At 45.0% G+C, this 24,661-nt stretch overlaps 1 protein-coding gene across 1 annotated transcript in view; it reads left to right on the plus strand.

The window, feature by feature from the left end:
• The first annotated feature begins 955 nt into the window (after nt 1-955).
• The window catches only part of LOC309381960 (26S proteasome non-ATPase regulatory subunit 11), a 30,525-nt gene continuing 6,819 nt past the window's right edge, over nt 956-24,661 (plus strand). Inside the window, exons 1-8 of the mRNA XM_081933332.1 lie at nt 956-1,108; nt 11,594-11,695; nt 13,635-13,759; nt 13,888-13,959; nt 14,558-14,615; nt 20,562-20,756; nt 22,838-22,982; nt 23,907-23,967. Of these exons, the coding sequence (XP_081789458.1) occupies nt 1,018-1,108; nt 11,594-11,695; nt 13,635-13,759; nt 13,888-13,959; nt 14,558-14,615; nt 20,562-20,756; nt 22,838-22,982; nt 23,907-23,967 (849 nt within the window). The 5' untranslated portion in view covers nt 956-1,017. The remainder of the gene's footprint in view (nt 1,109-11,593; nt 11,696-13,634; nt 13,760-13,887; nt 13,960-14,557; nt 14,616-20,561; nt 20,757-22,837; nt 22,983-23,906; nt 23,968-24,661) is intronic.

Consider the following 24,661-nt stretch of genomic DNA (forward strand, 5'->3'; position numbering starts at 1 on the left):
TGGGCTTTTGAATTTGAGCTTGTATTCTGATTTGGTTGTCAGATTCCCATGGGGCCATGCAGGAGCAACTGTAGGCTATCCTGAGTCCCAGGCTTGCTTGAGCCTTGCTGGGTGATGTAATCTTCCCAGGTGCCATGTGATGAGATGGGTAGAGGGCTAATCCTACCATGTCCTGAGGGACATGTCTTAATCCCATCACCCTAAAGCGGGGGGGGGGGGGGGTGGTGGCAGACAGGGAGCTGTAGGAAGCTGCTTTGTCTTTAAAAACATATTTCTCCTTTTCTTATCCAGGGAAATATAATATTCTTCTAGGAGGGTGGGTGCTAACTTCCTATACATGAAAGCAATATACATATAATGTACACCTTTCTTTCACAACTTGAATTTGATTTGCCTTCTGACTCTGCAGATTTAATTATGTGCCACGTAATTCTTAGCAGCTTAAATTCTGTGGTCTAGCATCATAGATCTACTCTACTGAATTTCAAAACATTTGTGTTTCATTTAAAATAAATGGTTTTCCATTAAAACGGGGGCTAAATCACTTGATTTTGACTTGAAATAGTGGTCTCTATTCTGGATTTATAAGGGATTATGAAGAAACGTTTAGAAACAGTCCTATTTGAAATCAGAGTCTGGTGATAGCCGTTACAGAATGAGCAAACATCTAATCAATTTCAGTCAATTGCAGGTGTGTTTGTGTGTACCTAACAATAGACGTATTCTGCGTACTTCTATGATTTTGAATTAGCGAAGAGCGTAGACAGCTTAACGCCGCCCCTCCTCCCTCGCTTCACTGGTTTCCTAATAGCAACAAGTAACCCGCTTGATTTCTACAATGTTCATAAAACACTACATCTCCCAGCCAACACTGCTTCTTGGTGGGGTAATCATAGAGTTGTATCATTACAGCTTGGCGCAGCAAAGTCGAAGAGGAGGAAGTGAGACAAGCAGTTTCCGGTGGAAATAAGGCCCTCTGATTCCGGCCGGCGTGAGTGAGCGAGTTTGGCTTTTAAGATGGCGGCTGCGGCGGGCTTGGAGTTCCAGCGCGCCCAGTCTTTACTGAGCACCGATCGCGAGGCCTCCATAGGCATTCTGCACTCCATAGGTGAGTTGGGCCGGCCGGAAAGGGGGAAACCGGCACGTAAATCTGGTTGCCGAGGGTGGAAAGAGATTTGGTGATGTTGGGCCTGTGGACGGGATAGGCTGGAACCGCTGCTGACTCACTGTGTGCAACCCCGAAGGGAAGCGGGGTCTCATGAGAAGGTGGGATTTGGAAACGGGGAGCCTTAGTGGGAAAGGCCTCTATGCTCAGCGTGGCTTCGGGGGAAACGAAGAAAGCAAGTGGGGATCGGAAGACGGGAATCGCGGGGGGGAGGGGAATGGAGCTGAGGCGAGGGTCGAGGCTGACAGGTGGCCTCAGAGCAGCACCAGGAGGTCTCTCTGACCTGCCTGCCCCCGTGGCTTTCATTCAGAAGAGGCGACTTAAAGATCAGAAGGTAAACCCGGCGGATTTGCCCGCTAGGAATGGGTTCCTCTGCCGCTTTTCACCTACTTTGTAGCCCTGGGCCAGTCATGCTAGTTTGTAACTTCCTAAGCGGGCAGTCGGGCCTGCTTCATTCACCCCATGTGACTTTTTCGACTCGGTTCCAAGGCGCCAAAGGTAATGAATGGCCGGCAGTGGACAGGGCGACTTGGAGAGAAGCGCGTATGAGTTTCTGAAATGTAGGTTGATTTTCTGATGTGAGTGGAAAGTGGACTCTTTGTCATAGTTAATAAATAGTAAGGGACTATATTGCACTTGCTTTGCTAGTGGTTTAATATGTTCATCATTCAGTATTTATATTGCACGTTTTGAAGGCGGGTAAAGTCCATGATAATACATTTACATGCTGTGAAAAATTTCACTTGTTGGTTGTGGAAAGTCAAGGCATTCTATTAGTGAGTGTAAATTAATATACCCTGAATATTTTATTGATTCATTTTTAGTTGGGATTTTTTTTTGTTGGGTAATAGTTTGCTTTTGATAGGCTTGTCCTGCTACAGAATGAAAAAGGAGAAATATGCTCTAAGTGAAACAGAGGTGACTTTTTAAGGAGATGGAATGTTGTATGGTGCAGGGATGGCACTAAGAAGGGTAATGTGAAGAGTAAGAATGGTGGATCTTAAAAGGACTAAATTGGATGTAGAAAAAAATGGCAATGCAGCATGAATAAAGCTATTGGTGTAGCATATATTATATGTCCCTGATTTTTCCCTGTAAAGTTATTTCCGGTTACAGCTTGTCATGTTCCAGAAGTCCTCATAAGTAAATACAGATAGTCCTCAACATATGACCATAATAGAGTCCAAATTTTTTGTTGCTAAATGGAAAATTTAAATGAATTTTGCCCCATTTTACGACCTTTTGCCACATTAAGAGAATGATTGCAGTTGTTAAATTAGTAACCCGGTTGTTACGTAAATCTGGTTTCCCCATTGACTTTGCTTGTCAGAAGGTTGCAAAAAGGGATCACATGACCCTGGGATACTGTCATGGTTATAAATATGCGCCAGTTGTCAAACATCCGAATATAAATCATGTGACCATGGGTGATGCTACAGCAGTCTTAAGTGTGAAGAATGGTCATAAATCCCTTTTTTCTGTGCTGTTGTAACTTTGAATGGTCACTATTGTGTGTCGAGGATTACCTGTATATGGTGTGGAAATATCAGCTGCTGTTATTAAACAAGTAGCTACTATTCTTATGTCCATTTACGAGAGTGGTTAACTACAAAATTATATAAGATCTTGTTCTGATTTTAGAAGAACGGTCCTTGTAATGTTCTTATGTAAAAAGAATTTCGTTGAATTAATTATATAATTCTAAACACATCCCAGAAAGGTCTGTGACAACTTGCCAGGGCCAACACGCTGCAGGACAACTCATTCAAGACAAGAGTTACACTAATATTAAAGAAATAGTGGAATAGAATCATTAAAGAAAGGATGCAAAAGGAGGGACAGAATGAAATGTAAATAGAAAAAATTAAAATAATTAAATAGAAATTTTAAATTGTTTCCCAATGAGTTGTCCCACTGTGTGTTCGCCATAGCGAGTTGTCTTGCAGCAAGGTGGCTATGGTGAGTTGGCTATAGTGAGTTAGCTTCAGTGAGCTGGCCATGGAAAGTTGTCCCATTCTGTTCCAGAAAGAGTAGGTTTTCCAAATCCAATAAGAGCAAATCCAATTTGCTATAACAAAGGTTATGTATGAGAGTCACCCTTTTTTCTTCGGTGCAGATCCTCTTATACACCTATCTGAATACTCTAATCCAGTGATCTTCAACCAATGGACTAGGGACCACTGGGAGACCGCAATGTTATCACAGGGGGTCTGTGAAAGCTTGAAGAAATGTTATGATTTAAATCTTGAGTTAAGTCTTTGGTGGTGGGGTCTGTGCCCATGGTCTTCAGCTATAAAAAGTATTTAAAGGGGGTCTGTGGTGAAGAAAATGTTGAGAGAACCACTGTTCTACTCCATACATTTTATTTCACATTTAACTTTATTTTCTGTAGAACATGCTGCTTGGTAACACAGTTAGACAGCATAACTTCCTCTCTTAGACAAAATAAATAAGTAAGGACATCTGCTGTAAAGGTTTTTTTACTTTTGTGAACATGCCAGCAGTGAAGAGATAAGGGAGATGAGTACACCAGAGGACAAACTGCTACTACCTTTGTTGTCCACGAAAAGTTTCCTGGTCTTGTAGTGCTTAGTGAATCCTGGTAGTAAGTTACTGGAATTTATAAAGAGACAATTGACTTAGGGAATTGGTTCCTATGCATTTTCATTGTGCTGGACAATGAATATTTAGCTTAGAACAAAATAAATTTTATGAGATTGATTTTTCTATTTTAAAAATTGGCTCAAAAATTGGTATTAATTTGGCTGTAACTTTGCTATTGGGAACTGTTGTGTCCTGAGAATAACTCCTGTTATCAGTAAGTTTATTTTAAGTCACCTACACAGCATTTGGTTTTTTTTCTCTAGTGCCATAATTTTAAATGCAATCCATCATAGGTGTCAGTATTGCTATTCTTTCCATTGCCAGTTGTCCTAGGACGAGTGTTGGCAATCTGTGGCTCCAGAGCCGCATGCGACTATTTGACCCCTCCTGCAGCTCCGTGCCGACCCAGTGGTGTGATTTGCTCTCCATCCCAAGAAGGCACGGCTGAAGCCCCCCATGCATTTTCTCTGCACTGCCCGCAGCCAGCTGCTTTTTGCGATTCTGCGTCCTTCGCAGCCAGCTCAGTGCCAGTCACAGTTCCTTTCGTATTGGCTCAGGAAGGAGGGGTATGGGGAGGAGCAGGCGGCAGATGCAGGGAGGGAAGTGCTCCGGCTCTCCAGCACAGCGCGGCTGACTACAAATCGTAGTGCGCAGTGGCGGCAGCAGAAGTCGCCGCCGTGATCCCAGCCTGGGAGAGTATCCTGCTTGTGCACGCGGGAGAGAGAGAAAAGGGGAGACATGGAGGGAGAATATGAGAAAGAGGAAAGAAAAACAAATGAGAGAGGGGAGGGGAGAAAAAGAAAGGGAGAGAGAGGAAAAAGAACAAATGAGAGGGAGAGAAAGAGAAATGAGAGAGACAAAAGGAAAGAGACAAATGAGAAAATGATGGAGAGAGAAAGAATGGAAAGAAACAAATGAGAGAAGAGAGAGAGAGATGGAGGGAGGGAGAGTAAAAAAGGAAACAAATGAGAGAAGGGGAGAGAAAGGGGGGATGAGAGACAGAAATGAGAAAAATGATGGAAGGAGAGAATGAGAGAGATGAAAGAAACAAATGAGAGAGATTGAAGAGAGAGAGAGAGAAATAGAGCTGGAGGGAGAGAATGAGAGGGAAAACAGGGAAACGAAAGAGAAAGGGAGAGAAAGAAAGAGAGAGGGAGAAAAAAAGAGAAATGAGAAAATGATGGGTGGAGAGAATGAGAGAGGAAAAGCAGAGAGAAGCGGGAATGGGAGAGAGAAATGAGAGAGACCCATTTCCCAGAGAAAGCATCAGGAGCCACAAAACCTGGGTAGACGTGGCTGGGGGGGGGGGTCATGTGACTCAGGCTGAGGGTGGGAGTGACATTGAGTTGATCACATCCACCCAGTTTTTGTGGCCTCCGGTGTTTTCTGTGGGAAATGGGTCCAAATGGTTCTTTGAGTGTTTTAAGGTTGCAGACCCCTGTTTAGGATGAAAAGAAGATAAACTAGAGTGGAATGACTAATTCTGCCAATGAGCCTTTGTAAGCAATAGTAGATTATAGTGGAGAGGTGTATTTTTTTTTTTGTTTCAAGACAGTATATGACCTCAATATTGCCAAAGAAAGTTGGATGATCTTTCAAGCAAGAAGATTGTATTCTCCTGTGCGCTGCTTGGAGAGTCCAAGCATGGGTTAACACAGTCTAACTGCCCTAGGACTGAGTGAGTTTTTCTTGACCACGCCTCCATTTGCCTAAGGCAGCTCAGTTTCAAAACCTCAGTCCACCCGTTAGGACTGTGGCCGGGGAGCTCCTCATTTCTAGAGCAGTTAATTGGACTCCCCAAGTCAAACGCAAGGAAATTGACCTTAAAATTAAGCAGAAACATTCGTATCATCGTCCAGACAAAGCTGCCTGAGAGGTCTGCCTACCACCATCTCCTGCTGTCAGTAAGAGAAGCCGTGAGGAATTCCCGAGCGCTCCGACGGTCCCAACGGCTCTCCAGATCTGCCCGGCAACAGCGGCGGCCATTTTAGGAGCTTCGCGCCCTTTTCTATCGTGGGACTGGCCGCTTTGGTAGTTATGCTGCGCGCGCAGCGGCACCCATTTTAAATCGGCAGAAATTTCTCTTCCTGCCCAAATCGGCAGCAGTCGGAGCCGCAGCACTCAGACCTCGGCAGTGGAAACGACAGACCGCTGCCACACAGTGAGGCCTTGTTCGAGACGTCGGCAAGGCCTGCGCGACCAGCTACCCAAGCCTCCATTGGGGCGGTCCCAAAGGGGTGGGGATCTAGCCTGCAGGCATCTCTCACCCATTGCAGTACTCACGGGCGCTGCTTAGCCAGCTGGCTCACCCAAGCGGGTTGCCTCCAGACCCTCAGAACCTACTGATCCTTTCCCCAGCAGGAGAGCATGGAAGACGGAGGTTTGGAGGCGCAGGCAGGACCCCCTTCCAAACAGGCCAGAATGGAACTTCCCCCCAAAGGGAGTAAAGGAGGGAGGAACACCTCTAGAAGGTCCCCCCGGGGCCTCGGGGGGCTCAGACTCTAATAGAGAGGGGTCACGCAAGAGCAAGACCAGTCAGGCCCATAGATTGGACAGGTCCCCTGACCATGAGGAGGTCCTGGCCGGCCCTTCCCCAACCCAGAGGAGGGATCAGGACCCTAATTCTCCCCAAAAAGACAGATCACCACTATCAGCTGGAGAGATCTTGAGGGACTCTTCCCCTGATGCTTCCTGGGGCTACCCTGATTCCCCTAGTTCTTCTGTGAGGGAGGAACTGGAGCCATTCCAAGGCATTCTTCCAAGGGAAGAAAGGGTCAACTCACAGGGCACCAGAAGACGGCACGAACTGCCGCCAGGCCGCCCTAAGGAGGACAAAGATCCTGCCCTATGGGCAGAAATGAGGGAGGTGATTGTGAAAGCCATCTCCCAGGGCATAGCCGAGGGCATCAAGGTGAAGGAGACCAGGCCATCTGGCACTCCCAAGTCCAGGCCGGCCCCATCTTATGCAAGGGAACAAGCCTCTTCCTCTCCTGGCACTTCGGTTGCCACAGAGGAGTCCGTTTGGGAGGAAGGAGAAGTCGATGACTTCGAGTTATCAGAGGATGAAGATCTTCCTTCTGATAAGCCAGCCTTCACGGGGTTGTTCAAACCTTCCCTATTCAAATTGATTCTCCACAAGGCCAAGGCAGTTACTGATCTTGGCTCCACTCCTAAGAGTGCGGCAACCACTCCCCCTCCTACTAAAGATCACAAAGAAGGCTTGTTCAAAGAACCTACCCCTACCCTGGAATTGATACCAGTCCCGGAGCTGTTTATGGACATAGTCCAGAGACAGTGGGTTCAGCCAGGTACCCTAACCAACCCCAGCGGAGGGGACAAGTTCCTTTATGCTGTGGAAAGCAAGATGGATGAGGTACTGAAGCTGCCTGAGGTGGGTGCTCCAGTGGTGTCTCTGACCTCCAATTCTAACCTACCAGCAGACCTCCTGGAGAGGCTCAAAGCCAAGGACAAACGCTCTGAAAAGACTTGTCATAAGACTCACCAGGCGACTGCCTGGGCCATCAGAGCATCCACCTCGGCCTCCTTCTTTACCAGAGCATCCCTACTCTGGCTGAGTCAATTGAGGTGTAGGGTCTAGGTGGCGGCATGACTCAACAAGATTATCACCACCGTAGAATATTCAGCGGATGCCTCGCTCAATGCGGCGAAGGTCGCGTCTAGGGCGCTGGCATCCAATGTAACCTCCCGCTGCCTGCTGTGGCTCCGCCACTGGCAGGCGGACATGAAGGCCAAATGGAAGCTAGCTTCTGCCCCCTTCAAGGGAGGACAACTCTTCGGGGAGGCCCTGGACAAGTTTGTCATCAAAACAAAAGACAAACGAAAAGTCCTCCCTGGCACCCTGAGGAGGAATGAACGCAAGGGTTCAGGCTCCTTTAGAAAGCAGGCATTTAGAGCGCAGAAACCGCTCAGGCTCCCAGCTCATCGCCTACCTATTAGAGATCCTACCCACCAACAGGGGTGAGGGGCCAGGATAGAACTCCTTACGGGTCGAGGGGGAGGCAACAACAGCAGCATACCTTTCGGAAGCCCTTTCAAGGGGGCTCCAACTCCCGCCAATTCCACAGAGGGAAGTGACCATCACAGGGTCCCTCCCATAGGGGGTCGGCTCCAGAGATATGCCGACAGGTGGGAGGAGATAACCTCAGACACCTGGGTCCTCAACACAATCAGGAGGGGCCTAGTGTTGGAGTTTCTATCTTTTCCTCAACGGAAATTCATCCGTTGCCCGACTCCCAAGAACCCCCAAAAGAGAGACCTCATGCAGAAGGAAATCCTCCATCTGCTAAACATAAGGGCCATAGAACCTGTTCCAAAGGACCAGGAGAAGCAGGGGTTTTACTCCATCCTTTTCCAGGTCCCGAAGAACTCAGGAGGGTGGAGGGCCATCTTGGATCTAAAGTGCTTAAATCAACATGTGGCCTACAAGCGATTCAAGATGCAGTCCCTCCACTCCATCTAGAACGCACAAGACAGGGAGACCTCCTCACATCAATAGATTTGAGGGAGGCCTACCTACACATCCCCATCCACACTGCCCACAGAAGGTTCCTGAGATTCCACTACGACGGGAGGCGTTACCAGTACAGGGCTCTGCCCTTCGGCCTCTCGTCCGTGCCCAGGACCTTCACAAAGATACTGGCAGTGGTGGCAGCCCACCTCCGAAACCAGCGATTTGTCTAGAATGCTATCTAGACGACATCATCATTCACTCCTCCAACCAGAGACAGGCCAAACGGGACATTCAGGCGACTATACGGACTCTTCAGCGTCTCGGTGAACCGGCAGAAGAGCCACCTAGAACCGACCACTCGCATCCAACATCTCGGCGCCGTCATAGACTCCAACTCCTGCCAGGTATTCTTGTCCCCGGACAGGATGAAAAATCTTCAAAGCAAACTTCTGAGGTGCAAACGATCCAGGTCAGTGCCGATCCTACATCTATCCGAATTCCTAGGCATCATGATCTCTTGCCTGAAGGTGGTTCCCTGGGCCCGGCTTCATGCCAGGGAACTGCAGTGGTTCCTCCTGCCAATGCAGAGGGCGAGGACCAGCAATTCATCACGGCGCGTGACATTACCACCCAAGGTGATCCGGTCCCTAGCCTAGTGGAGGACTGCAGCAGTACGAAAGGGGTGCCTTTTCAAGGAACCCGAAAGACTGGTTGTGACAACCGATGCCAGCTTACTGGGATGGGGAGCGCACTGCCAGGGCCAGCTCGCCCAGGGCAAGTGGACACAGAGGGAGGCAGGCCACAGCATAAACTGGCTAGAGATGAGGGTGGCCCACCTCACACTACGTCCATTTGCTTCTCAAATCGTGGGTCATCATGTACTGTTACTAACAGACAATGTTGCTACAAAGGCCCACATAAACAGGCAAGGCGGCACGCACTCCAAGAACCTCATCTGGGAGGCAGAGTCCCTGGGCAGATGGGCGGAGAGACATCTGGCGTCCATAAGATCGGACCACATATCGGGAACGAGCAACCAGGAGGTAGATTGGCTGAGTTGGCAGACAATCGACCACTCCGAATGGCGGCTGCATCCGGACATCTTCTGTCAGATCGTGGAGAAGTTCGGCAAACCGCAAGTAGACCTCTTTGCCACCCACACCAGCACACATCTGCCCTGATTTTTCTCTCGCTACCGCTCGCCGCTAGCGGAAGGGACAGATGCGCTGAGGAGCCATTGGCCCCCAGGACTTCTGTACGCATTTCCTCCCCTTCTGCTCATTCCACATGTAGTGACCAAGTTACTAACAGAAAGGGCCGAACTGATCCTAGTAGCACCTTACTGGCCCAGGAGGTCTTGGTACGCAGACCTTGTCAGTCTCTCCATCTGAAAGCCGTGGAAAATTCCTCAGGAGCAAATCTCCCTCAGCCAAGGGTCCATCAATCATCCGGATCCCCAGTGGCTACAACTAGCTGTTTGGCACTTGAGGGGGAGCTCCTGAGGAAACAGAAATTTTCGGACAAAGTCATACAAACTATTCAGGCGTCCAGATGACCCTCTACTAATCGGATATATGAAGCCACGTGGAACGCCTTTCGATCTGGTGCCACAAAAATGGTGTTCAGGACACTTCAGCTTCAGTGCCACACTTACTTAACTTTCTCCAGGAGGGGTTGGACAGGGCACTTGCGCCCAACATGCTCAGAAGGCAGGTGGTGGCTCTGTCCACCATTCTCACCTGTAACTCATCTCGATCCCTAAGCCAACACCCACAAGTTAAGAGCTTCCTGAGGGGTGCGGTGAACATCTGCCCCCAGGTGGTTCATCGTTACCCGTCCTGGAGTTTGCCGAAGGCTTTGACGGGGGTTCCCTTCAAACCTATATGGAAGACAAGCCTCCATCACTTGACTATTAAGACTGCCTTCCTCATAGCCTCACCTCGGCGCGCAGGATATCTGAGCTAGCTGTGCTGTCCGTGAGGGAAGACCTCTGCATTGTACATACTGACAAGGTCATTTTGAGACTTGATCCCACATTTATCCCAAAAATGAACACACACTTCCACAGATCCCAGGAAGTAATCCTTCCTAGCTTCTGCCCCAAGCCTGTTCATCCAAAGGAAAAACTTTGGCATAAATTGGATGTAAGGAGGGCAGTCCGCACTTACATTAAGCGGACCAAGGAATTTCGCCGTTCCGAATCCTTCTTTGTTTCATTTCACCTTGGGTAGCTCGTTCGCACGGTGTCGTCTCACACGATTGGACGCTGGTTAAGGGCTTGCATTAAGCTTGCCTATGAACATCAGGGCAAAGCGAAACCACGCAACGTGACAGCACACTCAACAAGGAGCGCCGCCACTTCAGCAGCATGGGCGACCCAGGCCTCCATCATTGATATTTGCAGAGCGGCCATGTGGGCGTCTCCCACAGCATTTATCAAGAATTACAAAATTGACACCTTTGCCTCGGCAGAAGCCTCCTTCGGAAGACGGATATTGCAAAAGTTGTGGAGGCCACAGAATCTCTGGACTCTGCCCGCCCTGGGACACAATAGCTTGGGTATGTCCCATGCTTGGACTCTCCAAGCAGCGCACAGGAGAAAGACCGTTGGCTTACCTGAACAGTCGTTCTCTGGGCGCTGCAGGAGAGTCCAACCCCACCCAGGGTCTATAGTTAGTCCAGGACTATGATCTTGGAGGGACTAACCAACGGCCGTCTTGTATGAACTTCTTCATTTTTAAAACTGAGCTGCCCGAGGCAAAGGGAGGCGTGGTCAAGAAAAACTCAGTCCTAGGGCAGTTAGACTGTATTAACCCATGCTTGGACTCTCCCACAGCGCCCAGAGAACGACCGTTCAGGTAAGCCAATGGTCTTTTCCTTCATGCCTTAAATATTGGATGTTGCACTGGGCAGAAAGAAGCTTACTGTATTGGCTTCTCTGAATAATAGTGGTTTTGTTTCTATTTGTTCATGCAAATACATTAGCACTGATGACATATCTGTTTTTCGTATTGAATATCTTTGCAATAAGACAGTATGCATTGTCTTATTTTCAATATCTAGTAACACATTCAAGAGTGTGGCGGATTCATTTCATAGTTGTGGCCATATTTATGCTGATTCAAGTATTAACACCAAATGAGGTAACATCAAGCCCTTGTATAAATATTCTATGCTTTGAGCTGCTTCATCATGCAAAACTTTCTGCTCCTTTCCAAGACTCTCAACAATTTGTCAGGCATATGTTTTTGGCTTATAAGAAGCAAATTTATAATGGAAGTTTGGGAGACTTGTAAACACTCTTTGATTTGACATATACCTCTTCTTTCATCAAAACTTTTTATTTTTCCCAGTGAAACGTGATGTTCAAGAGAATGATGAAGAAGCGGTCCAAGTCAAAGAACAGAGCATTCTGGAACTTGGGAGTCTCTTGGCCAAGACAGGACAAGCAGAAGGTGAATCCTATGTTTAAAGCAATTTAATGGTCACATTACTAGCAGTTTTTCTACAATTAGCATAAATGCTAGAATAGGATTTCCCTCGTTTATTTGACCATATCCTGTATCATAACATTTCCTCCCCAATAATCAAAATTTAACTAAATTTAACTTAGTTCTTTTTTATTAGCCTTTATATATAACCAAAAAGATTTCTAATCTTCCTTTCATGGGTACCATCAAATACTCGTATCCAATTATTACTTATTATAACAATACATATGTATATATCATTATCATTATCAATTATTTATTTGATTATATCTATTGTCACTAAATTTCACCAAGTTTAACTAGTTTTAAATTATGCACTTTTATCTATCAACCTGTATCTTTCCAGTAGCAAAACAGTCTCATGTCTTCTGCCATTTGTGGCATCAGTCCTCTAACCATCTCCTTAATCAAATTTCTATGAACTCCTCTTAGCAACTCATTGCTTATTAAGTCTCACATGTAATTTCGATGCCCTTCTTCTGTTTCTTTAATCAGTTTATCTTTAATTGTCGGTATTGTTATCAATGATGTTGCTAATAAAATTTCTCTCTTTAAATCCATGAATTCTTTTGTTTTTTCTTCTTCTGTATCTTGCCATCTGGGGAAGAGTTCCCCTCCTTTTAATTCCTCTTTCCGTGTTCCATTCTTTCCATTTCCAGACACAAACCAATCACCATTGATATCAGTGGATTTAATTTCTTTATGGTCATTTTCCTCTTCCGTTTTTAGGACTTTAACCCCCACTTTTTCCACTTGATAAACATCTCCAACTTCTTCATTATATTTTACTGTTAAATGCTCTAGGTTTTCCAACTTCTTCTCCATTCTCTCAAATGTATTTGATAATTTCTGAATTTCTAACAATATCTTTTGCAGGCTTAAAATTTCTTTCTGCTTTTGAAGTTGTGCCATTATCTCCAGCTGACAAACACTGCTGCTCTGGCTTAGAATGTTTTTACAAGATTAAACATAAATTCACAATAAGGTCTTATTTTCACTTTTCTCTGGTTAAAGATATACTTCAAAGGAACATCTGCATGCTTTTCTTCTTATCACTCTCTATAAACAAACAGTGAGTCCTTGAAGTGCTAAGCCAGAATAATCAATGAGGAAAGTAAGAGTGTTTTGTTTCCAATACACAAACCTCCAGCCTCTGAGCAGCAGCGTTTTTCTTTCCCTCTGTTGTAACAATTTTTTTTGTTTCTTTTTGTATCTTTTTTATATTCCAAGTTAAACAAAAGTCAAATTCTTGAATGAGTTAGAGAAGAAAAGGGGGAAAACACCCACAGTAGTGAAGAAGTAGAATTTTAGTCCATAGGTTACAAAGAATAATAATAAAAGAAAAAAAATAGAAGAAGAAAACTTAATCCATTCGTTTTAAAAGGCTTGCATCAATTCCATCCATGAACATAGCATTTAAAAAGTAAGATAACCCACTGTCCAAAACCATTCAAAGCTTAATTCCACCGCTTATTTCTTCTGTTCTCAAATTTAAATTAACTTTAAGTTTTTTATAGGGAGTCTCTTTTAAAACGGCAAAAATTCCTCATCAGCTGGAAACACTTTCTCTTTCCGTATCCTTCTGTTTTGGAGCCCTGACTTCATCAGCCTAATGGCTGGATTTTTTGTCGCCTGCTTGAAGAACTTCTCTTGGATCCATCAGGGACTTTGCGATGTCCCTGAGATCAGCAAGACGTATTCTTTCTGTTTACCGTCTCTGCAGGACGGTTTAGGTCCGATTGGACTAACCAGCGGCAAAAGTATCAGCTGCGGTCTCAGAGCATCGAGACTGCATGTGCGTGTTGTCGCGACATTGGCGCCTCCTCACTTTTTATAATGCATTCTGATAACAATTTCAGATCCTGAATTATATTTCTGCTTGATTATTTTATTGTTAATATAGAGCTTGGAGGACTTCTGAAGTATGTGCGTCCTTTCTTGAATTCCATTAGCAAGGCAAAGGCAGCTCGTCTGGTTCGGTCCCTGCTAGACCTATTCCTAGATATGGAAGCTGCAACAGGACAAGAGGTGAGACAATTGAAATTCAGGCATATCTGCAAATGTTCAGAGACAGTTCGTGTAGAAAATGATATCATGACAGCAGTAATGGTGCAAATAGTCAAAAAATAATTGAATAAATGTAGTTTTTCTTTTAGGTTGACCTATGTCTTGAATGCATTGAATGGGCCAAATCGGAGAAGAGGACATTCTTGCGCCAAGCTCTGGAGGTAGGATGTGACATATGCCCGCTGTAGTTAATGTAGTGATGCACAGTATTCTTTCCCTTGCTACTTGGGCATGGAACCTGACATCCTATATGCCAATATATTATACTCAAAACATTTGTCATTACTTTTTCTCTAGGTTCTTGACAGCATATTCTCAAGAAGTAGTTTGGAGCATGATAAGCTTCCAAACTCATTCACGTGTTATTACAGGCAATTTTCCTGCAGTTTATAATGCAAATGTAATTTTCTTCTTAAAGATATTTCTCAGATATGGTTGACATAAGATTTTATTGTATAAGATTGTAAATGTGTTAATAAAATGGTGCTCCTACCTTCAAGGGTTAACACATGCAGTTCCACATAGGCCTTTAGTCCATGTTTCTATCCTTGCCATTTCAAAAACATTACTTCTTCTGATTTCTTTTGAATTACTGTGGTTGTGTTTTATAGTATGGGTTTTTTTCCCTGTGTTTTCTTACCACTCCTAAAACATTTTCCCAAGAGTCTTTCCTGGTTCATACCTTACACATTTTGGCTCTTAGATCAGTATTTAATCATCATAAGTTTTCATAACAATTCTTTACTTTTCTGTCTTTAGGCAAGGCTGGTTTCTTTGTATTTTGATACAAAAAGGTATCAAGAAGCATTGCAGTTAGGTAAGTTGACTTCTGTAATCATCCCTAAAGTGACCCCAATGATTAATTATCATTTTCTAGGAATGTATACAATGGTGAATGCATGGAGCAGCTAGTTTGAGGTGATTTCTACATGAACTGAGAACAAGTTTGACCTCAACATGAAATGAATTATCACTGTGTTTGATCTGGAAACAGTTTGAAACATTTGTTATAAGCGGACGTGTTTTTAGATATGATGCAAGAAAGAAGAGATGGTAAAAATCAAGGCCAGTGAGGTTGGTAGAGGCTACGGAGAGATGGGAAGATCCTAGAAAAATTGGGGATGAGCAAGAGACAGGGATACATTGCACTGGAAATTGCTAAGGGAAGAAAAAAGGTGATCTGCACCAGGCTTTGCCGTATTTACCCCAACGGAAACCTGGTTGGGCCACGAGGGTGGTTTACCCCTCGTGGAAATGTGCCCACCAGGTTTCCGTGCATTCCATCAGCCTCGGGCCCTGGGTAAGGGTGGTGGGGTGGCGGTAGTTATACGGGAAGGTCTAGAGCCGAGGGAGTTCACTGTTCCTCAGATATCCGGGTGTGAGTCCCTTGGTGTGAAATGGGGCCCACGGAGGCAGTTGGGTTTGCTGATTGTATACTTGGCTCCTCGCTATACATCAGCAGCCCTGCCCGAGCTCCTCGAGCTGATCTCGGAGACGGCGGTTGAGATCCCCAGGCTCATGGTCATGGGAGATTTCAACCTGCCGTCGACGGGAGCAGCATCTGAGGTAGCTCGGGAGTTCATGGCTTCCATGACAGCCATGGGCCTGACCCAGTTAATTCAGGGCCCCACACACGAAGGAGGCCACACATTGGACCTTGTCTTTGTATCTGAGCAGTGGACGAGTGATCTGGGTAGAGGGGATTTTACTGTTACACCCCTGTCATGGTCAGATCACTCATGTCTCCGGCTTAACTTCCCTGGCGCTACCCCCCACCGCGAGGAGGCGGGACCAGACGGTCCACGCTGGTACCGCCCCAAGCGCCTGATGGAGCCGGATAGGTTCCAGACGGAGCTTGGGCCATTACCTGTAGCCCTGACCCGCGCTCGGTCGGAGGACCTAGCGGCCGCCTGGAATAGGGCGGCGGCTGGGGCCTTGGACCGGATTGCGCCTTTGCGACCTCTCCTGCGGCAGCGACCCACCCGGGCTCCTTGGTATACCGAGGAGCTGAGGGTGATGAAGCGTCACAGGAGACGTCTAGAGAGCAGGTGGAGGTCCTCACGCTCCGAATCTGATCGAACACAGGTAAGATCCTACTTGCGGACCTACCTGGTGGCATTAAGGGCGGCCAAACGTAGATATTGTGCCACCCTTATTGCGTCCGCGGATAACCGCCCTGCTGCCCTGTTTAGGGTGACCCGCTCCCTCTTGTCACAGGGGACGCAGGGGGCACCTTTACAGGGCAGAGCAGAGGAATTTGGGGAATATCTGCAGGACAAAGTCGCTCAGATCCGGAGCGGATGGGCCCCACTCAGTGGACCAGACGAGCCGCCAACAGCGAGTCTTGTGAGACCATCCTGGGAGGAGTTTGATTCTGTTGCCCCCGAGGATTTAGATAGGTTGCGTGGACGGCTGCGACCCACCACATGTTTAATGGACCCGTGTCCCTCCTGGTTGGTACTGGCATCTTGGGAGGTGACACGAGGCTGGCTTCTGGGCCTGGTGAATGCCTCATTGGGTGAGGGATCCTTACCAACCGCCTTGAAAGAGGCGGTGGTGAGGCCCTTACTTAAGAGGCCCTCACTCGACCCAATGGAGCTAGCTAACTATCGTCCAGTCTCCAACCTTCCGTTTCTAGCGAAGGTTGTTGAGAATGTGGTGGCCCAGCAGTTTCCACGAAACCTTGACGAATCCGAGTATCTAGACTCACGCCAGTCCGGCTTCCGACCTGGGCACAGCACAGAGACAGCCTTGGTCGCGTTGGTTGATGATCTCTGGAGGGCCAGAGATAGAGGTTGCTCCTCTATCCTGGTCCTATTAGACCTCTCGGCGGCTTTTGATACCATCGACCATGGTATCCTATTGCGCCGGTTGGAGGGGATGGGAGTCGGAGGTACCGTTTTGCGGTGGTTCGGCTCCTACCTCTCCGACCGGAGGCAATGTGTGTTGACAGGGGGACAGAGGTCGACCCCGAGGCCACTCACTTGTGGGGTGCCACAGGGGTCGGTCCTCTCGCCTCTCCTGTTCAACACATATGTAAAGCCGCTGGGTGAGATCATCCGTGGTTTTGGGGTTGAGTATCACCTCTACGCTGATGATACTCAGCTGTATATTTCAACTCCAAACCACCCCAACGAGGCTGTCGAAGTAATGTCCCGGTGTTTGGAGGCCGTCGGGGTCTGGATGGAGGACAACAGACTTAAACTCAACCCCTCCAAGACTGAGTGGCTGTGGCTACCGGCACCTCGATTCAGCCAGCTGATTCCATCGCTGGCCATAGGGGGCGAGCAGTTGCCCCCTGTGGAACGGGCGCGCAATTTGGGCGTCCTCCTTGATGCCCGGCTGTCAATGGATGACCATGTGGCGGCCGTGGCAAGGGGGGCATTCCACCAGGTTCGCCTGGTGCGCCAATTGCGCCCCCTACTGGACCGGGATGCCCTACGCACGGTCACTCATGCGCTGGTGACGTCCCGCCTGGATTACTGCAACGCTCTCTACATGGGGCTGCCCTTGGGACGCGCCTGGAGACTGCAGTTAGTTCAGAATGCAGCCGCGCGGGCTGTGATGGGGAGTACGAGGTACTCCCACGTAACACCTCTCCTGCGCGAGCTGCATTGGCTACCTGTGGTTTTCCGGGTGCGTTTCAAGGTGCTGATTACCATCTTTAAAGCGCTCCATGGCACGGGACCTAGTTACTTGCGGGATCGCATCCTCCCACATACATCCCTGCGGCCAATACGCTCACGCAGGGAGGGACTTCTCCTGGTGCCATCCACTGGACAATGCCGGCGGGCGACACCGAGGAGTAGGGCCTTCTCTGTGATGGGCCCAACCCTCTGGAATGACCTCCCCCCCGACATTAGAACCACTTCTGACCTCCGCTCCTTCCGGCAAAAACTGAAGACCCACCTGTTCCGATTAGCAGGCCTGGCATAATTCAACTGTCCCTCCTGGCAAACGCACTATATCTGGTTATTTTAGGGGTTTTTTAATTCACTGTATTTGTTTTTAGGGGTTTGAACTTATTTTAATCTGCTTTGTACAGTTCTTTTAATGTCATTCTTACCTCCTCCATGTCAACTGTCAACTGTACATACTTAATTTTATTGTATCTGATATATTTTGTATGAACTGTACACCGCCCCGAGTCCCTTTCGGGAGAGGGGGCGGTCTAGAAGCATTAAATTAAATTAAAAAAAATTAAAAATTAAATAAAATCACGCCACAAAATATCATAACCCAGAAGCATTTCTCTTTTCTTTTTCTGCTGAATTACAGCCAATCCAAGATGGTTTGGTAAAATGTCCAGAACCCAATGTGTTTGTTGTAGGTTTGAAACAAAATCTATGTTCTTAATTTTTCAGATTCAGTTCACGAATAAATTCATAGTGACTTAGTTAAGCAACTGGAACTGCTGGGTTCTGTATGTTGTCAAGAATAATAAAATATCTTATTAATGGCTAATACCCTTAATTAGGCAGCTAACTAAGGTATGTAGGAAGCACACCACAATAGTAATGTGGGATTTTAACTACCCTGACATCAATTGGGAAACAAACTGCACCAAGTGGAAGATCCAACAGGTTCCTAACGTACCTAGCAGACAACTTTGTTTCCCAAAAAGTAGAGAAGGGAACAAGGGGGTCGGTCATATTAGACTTAATTTTCACTAACAGAGAGGAAATGATAGAAAGTGTGAAGCCATAGGAACCCTGGGGGCAAGGGACCATGCAATATTGGAATTCAACATTATGCAAACACAAGTAGTAGAAAAAGTCAAACTAGAGTCTTGGACTTTAAGAGAACTAATTTCAATAAACTTAGAGAGCTTAGGAAGAATTCCATGGATGAGAATCATCAAGGAGAAAACAACTCAAGAAGCTTGGGAAATTTTGAAAAATGAGATTACAAAAGCCCAGTCTAGCACAATACCAATGAAGAAGAAAAATAACAGATCCCAAAACAAACCAGCATGGCTGCATAAAAAACTCTCTGACAAATTTAAAGATAAAAAAGGTAAGTATAAAAAGTGGAAAGGGGGGGACATAACTAAGGCAGAATATCAGCAAATAGCCCGAGCCTGTAAAGATGAAATAAGGAAAGCTAAGGCTCACAATGAAGAAAGGCTTGCCACAAAAGTAAAAAATAATTTAAAAAGCTTCTTCCAACATGTTAAAAACAAGAAAAGAGTTAAGGAAACAATTGGTCCATTGCTGGGAGAAAGTGGCAAGAATGTGACAAGCAACGGAGAAGGCAGAACTATTTAACTCATTTTTTGCATCTTTCTTTACACAAAGGGATAAAACAGTCCAACCTATCAAAAACAGCACCACAAAAATCAGATTAGGAACATAAGTTGAATTAGGGAAGAAAATGGTAAGTGAGCACCTGTCTACCCTAGACAAGTTCAAATCACCACGACTGGACGAATTACACTCTGGAGTTCTGAAGGAACTGGCAGACAAGATCTCAGAACCACTGAATTATATCTTTCAGAGATCCTGGAGCACTGGGGAACTGCAAGAGGACTAGAAAAGAGCTGATGTGGTTCCTATATTCAAAAAAGGGGGGGAAATAGATCCAGGAAACCATAGACCTATCAGCCTGACCTCAATATCAGAAAAGATTCTGGAAAGATAATCAAGCAACAAATTAGCGAACACCTAGAAGTAAACAAAGTAATAGCCTAAAGCCAACATGGCTTTGTCAAAAACAGATCATGCCAGACTAATCTTATTACATTCTTTGACAAAGTGACAAAATTAGTGGACCAGAGGAATGCCATCAATATAGTTTACTTGGAGTTCAGTAAGGCATTTGTTAAGGTAGACCATAACCTACTACTAGATAAAGTAGAAGAATGTTGGTTAGACACCATCGCCACCAGATGGATTCATAACTGGCTGACCAACCGCACTCAATGTGTAGTCCTCAATGGAACTGCATTTACATGGAGGGAAGTGTGTAGTGGAGTACACCAAGGCTCTGTTTTAGGCCCAGTACTCTTCAACATCTTCATCAATGATTTGGATGAGGGGATAAATGGGGAACTCATCAAATTTGCAGATGACACCAAGCTGGCAGGAATAGCCAACACTCCAGAAGACAGACTTAAGATACAGAAGGATCTTGACAAACTTGAACATTGGACACTATTTAATAAAATGAAATTCAATGGTGAAAAGAGTAAGCAAGAAAAACGAAATGCACAGGTACAGTATAGGTGGTACCTTGCTCAGTAGTAGTAACTGAGAAGGATCTTGGAGTCCTAGTGGACAACCATTTAAATATAAGCCAGCAGTGTGCAGCAGCTGCCAAAAAAGCCAACACAGTTCTAGGCTACATCAACAAAGGGATAGAATCAAGATCACGTGAAGTGTTAATACCACTTTATAGGGCCTTGGTAAGGCCACACTTGGAATACTGCATTCAGTTCTGGTCGCCACGATGTAAAAAAGATGTGGAGACTCTATAAAGAGTGCAGAGAAGAGCAACAAAGATGATTAGGGGATTGGAGATTAAAACATGAAGAATGGTTGCAGGAATTGGGTGTGTCTAGTTTAATGAGAAACTTTGGGGATTTACTGATATTGTAAAAGAGAAATGTTGGTTTTTGTATTTAGTGTATTAACTTTGTGCTGTTTTCAGTCTTCCTATATTTTGATCAAACTGATGTTTTAGACTTTTCTTTTTCTGATCCAATTAAAGGATTCAGAGGAAGGCCTTTAATATGGTACGTCACCATCCACATTGTTTTTATCAGGCTCACAGCTTTTGCGGGAGTTAAAGAAGATGGATGACAAGGCCTTGTTGGTGGAAGTGCAGCTATTAGAGAGCAAAACTTACCATGCTTTGAGCAACCTGCCAAAAGCCAGAGCAGCATTAACCTCTGCCCGAACCACAGCCAATGCAATCTATTGTCCACCCAAGTTGCAGGCAGCACTGGATATGCAATCAGGTAAAGCCTTATGCTTTTTTGTATTATGAATGTCTTCCTTGATCTTGGGGCTTCAGTACTTGCACAATCTGAGAAATAAAATCCAGTGTTTTCAAGTCTTGAGTGTCTGGATTATTTTAATCTGCAATATTGCTAGCAGTCCAGGACTATAAGAATTCTTGCATTCTTATAACAACCAGAGCATAAAATGGGGAAAGAGTAGCTTATAATGTCATGCAAAACAAACTAGGTCACAGAAAAAAGAGAAAAAGAGCTGGTTTGGGATAGTTATTAAGGTGCTGGCCTAGAAACCAGAAGGTGGGGGGGCAGAGTTCTCTAAGCATGAAAGTTGGCTGGGTAACTTAGGGCCAGTCACTCTCCCTCAGTGTTTTACCCATCTATTAGGCATGTTCACTACCTTGAGTTACGTATTTCCGGACTATAAAATGTATCTAGCTTTTGGGGAAGAAAACAAGAAAATAATATCTGCCTCCCAGCAATTTGCCTCCTTGCAGCCAACAGCCTGGTCAGCTTCATCCCAACCTGATTTAGCACAAGCAGCTGATTGGCAGTTGGATCTGTCTCCCGGAATACCACCCATCAGCTGTTCCAGGCTACGGAGATCATCGCTGCCGATGCCACCTATCGCCACTGCCGCTTCTGTGCACCCCATTTTCGGCCTCCACGTGTCTCATTTTCAGCCCGTTCCAGGCAGCAGGGATTGCCACTGCTGCTGCCTATCCTCACCGTATGGAATGGACCTAAATCAGGACACACATAGGCCGAAAATGAGGTATGCAGAGGCAAGAAATGGTGCATGCAGAAGTTGGAAATGGAAAACGTGGAGGCGCAACAGGTGGCAGTGGCATCGGGCGACGCTGGTGCCAATGGGTGGTGGCGATCCCCGCAGCCTGGAACAGTTAATTGGCAGTATTCCAGGAGGCAGCTCCAAACATCAATCAGCTGCTTGTGTTAAATCAGGCTGACCAGGCTGTTTGCTGCTAGAAGGGAAATTGCTGGGACTTGGAGGCCAAAGAGTGGCGGCCATCAGATGGGTAGGGCTTTATAAGATGCACAAACATTTCCACTCATTTGGGGAGAGGGGAGTGCATCTTATAGTATCTTATATAAAAACAGGATAAAAATCTAGTAACAATATTGCAAAAACATTTATAAGGCAGAATCACATTAAAGCAGTCTGTCTAGGGAAAATTGTACTATGTAGTGTATGTTCCAAAGATTATTGAATAATTATTGTAAGCTGAGATTTGATTTGAATGGTAAGTTAGTCCTCAAGTTACAGTGACAGTTGAGACACAGATTGCCATTAGTAACCAACATGATATTTTATGATTGTATTGCTAAGTGACAGCAACCATTATTAAGCAAGGAACTCATGTGACCATGACTTCTGATTACTTTGATTTTGCTTGTGAGAAGCCACAGGGAGCATCAGAAATTGTGCTCACGTGATTGTGCCTTGCTGCAGTATTATAATTTCAGGCAGTACTGTGGAAACATTTTAGCTAGAACTCTGAGGGTTTGTTATAGATCCCCTCCTTAAGAGCCATTGTAGGTCTGAGCAGTTGCTGAACGAATAGTGGTAACCCAACGACTGCCCGTAATTGCTGGATTTCTTGTAGCATTGTGAAAAGAATTGCTTTATTTTATATGAGTTATTCGTGCGAAATAGAAACATGACCAATGTTTGGGTGATTACAAGAACAGATATGGTTTTTTATAAGTGTTTAGATGCAGTCATTAGCAATTAGTTACAGAACTGAATAGTTTGATAATATTCTTTTGTTAAACTTTACCCTGAATTATACATTTGAACATCTCTTGATTATTTCCTTGACATGATTTCTGTGATTTAGCAGATACTTAATATAGTTGGTGTTGTTTTGAGTCTCATTCAATCTGCTATCAGAAAAGCTGGTGAAACTTTAAATATTGGAACAAATTATATCTACTATAAGGAAAGTTCAAGAAATTTCTGCTTGGAGAAATAAATAGGATTTGGCAGCAGTGTTTTCCATTATCTTGTTTTCCAGGTACCTACCTCTGTTATATTTAGACTTCTCTTATTTCCCCTTTAATAGGTATTATCCATGCAGCAGAAGAAAAGGACTGGAAGACAGCATATTCTTACTTCTATGAGGCATTTGAAGGTTATGATTCCATTGACAGCCCCAAAGCCATCACTGCGTTGAAGTATATGCTGCTGTGCAAGATCATGTTAAACTTGTATGTGATTTTATTGCATCACATAGGGAATGCAACATGTACTTGTTTCCTTATTTTACACCTGCACAGAAGACAGTTGCTCTGATCATACCGGAGGCTGCAGTTAGTTAAACTCTTGTATGGATAAATTGATTTTCAAATCCTGATGGTGGCTGAAAAGATATGAACACAAAGGAGGAAAGGGGGGAAAATTAAAAGCCAGGAAAGGGAGCAAAGAAGGGTAGAATGTTTGCCTTTGTGTCCCATTTAGATTTCTCCATATTGGAATTGGGTTATCACTGGCAAAATATTACTTTTTTCAGCTCTGCTCTAAGAAACCTAGGGGTACTTGATAGAAGCAAACCCTTAAAAGTAAAAAGGCCACTATATTTGAGCTCCTTGCCATCTAACAGAATTGAGCGCCTTATAGTATGCTTTCATAGTCAAAATATGATTTAGTCTAGGGAGTTAACTATTGAGAGCTGGAGGTTCTTGAAATATAACTTGTTTACTTTTCATTTCTGACAGCTAAGAGAAAGCAAAGGTTCTCTTGATTTTTCTTCCGCATGGTGAATGGCATTTGAAAAAGGAAAGCCTAGAAACATTTTTGTCCAATCCCTTATATCAATGCTGTTATTTTGTTCTTGATGTCAGAACATCTGGTTTGTAGTTTCATGTATATTTCTTGATTTTTTAAAATTATAACTCTGGCATTTCCAGTGGCTACAAGCAAAAATTACTCTTTATGCTTGGAGTCAAACATATTCAAATAGCTGGTTTCTTTTTTTCTTGATTATCTTTGGTTCATGCTTATTTGGCATTCCCTTAAAGCATTTTCAATATATTAATATAAAACCGATTGTAGAATGCAGATTTTTCTGGAAAGCAATGATTATATGGTAGGCTGAATTTATGGACTCAATAAATATCTATGCTTTTTTACAGACCTGAGGACGTGCAGGCATTGGTGAGTGGGAAGCTTGCATTGCGGTATGCAGGCAGGCAGGTATAAAAATCCTGAACTACTATTTCTTGTTCCTGAAAATTTTCTAATCCTCTTGTTAAAGAAAGTTTCTTAATCCTGCTCAAAACAGTTACCTAGCAGTATTTTATGATATGTCTTTTATGCATCCTGGGTGGTTTGGGAGCCAGTCAGTTGGCATGTGTTCCCACCTGAATGGAGAAAGATGGGTCAGCAGCATTAATGATGTGATTCATCAAAATGGGCTTATGATCTTATATCGTTGGATTACTGTCTTTGAGCCAATAGAATCGGGAGGCCAGTGGCCTTGACTGTCTGTGGTGTTGATGCATCAGTTTCCTTTTGTCCCCTTTCCTGGTCTGAGTCAGAGAAGTCAAGATGGATCAGATCCCATAGAGATTGGCACGATTAAAGCAAATTAGACCGCTTTGGACTTGTTAAAGAGTGAAGTATTTCCCTACTTTGATGAGGGAGTTAAATTGTAGGGCTCTTGAGATTTATAAAGGCTTTCTGCATTGTTGTCAAATTCAAGGATACCAAGTCAGTGTTTTGGAGGTTGCACCCATTATTTCTAGCTTTTAAATTCATTGTATTCTCAGTATTTTTTTTCTCACAGTTAGGTCCAAAAGAATTGTTTCTATTGTTTCTAAGGCCTCATCTGCAACATGTTTTTGGCATTATTTTAGGAGTATTATTTCAACTTTGTCTTGACAAGAAT

The sequence above is a fragment of the Natrix helvetica genome (genome assembly GCF_964273705.1).
Source record: "Natrix helvetica genome assembly, chromosome: Z".
In the NCBI taxonomy this organism is placed as follows: Eukaryota; Metazoa; Chordata; class Lepidosauria; order Squamata; family Natricidae; genus Natrix; species Natrix helvetica.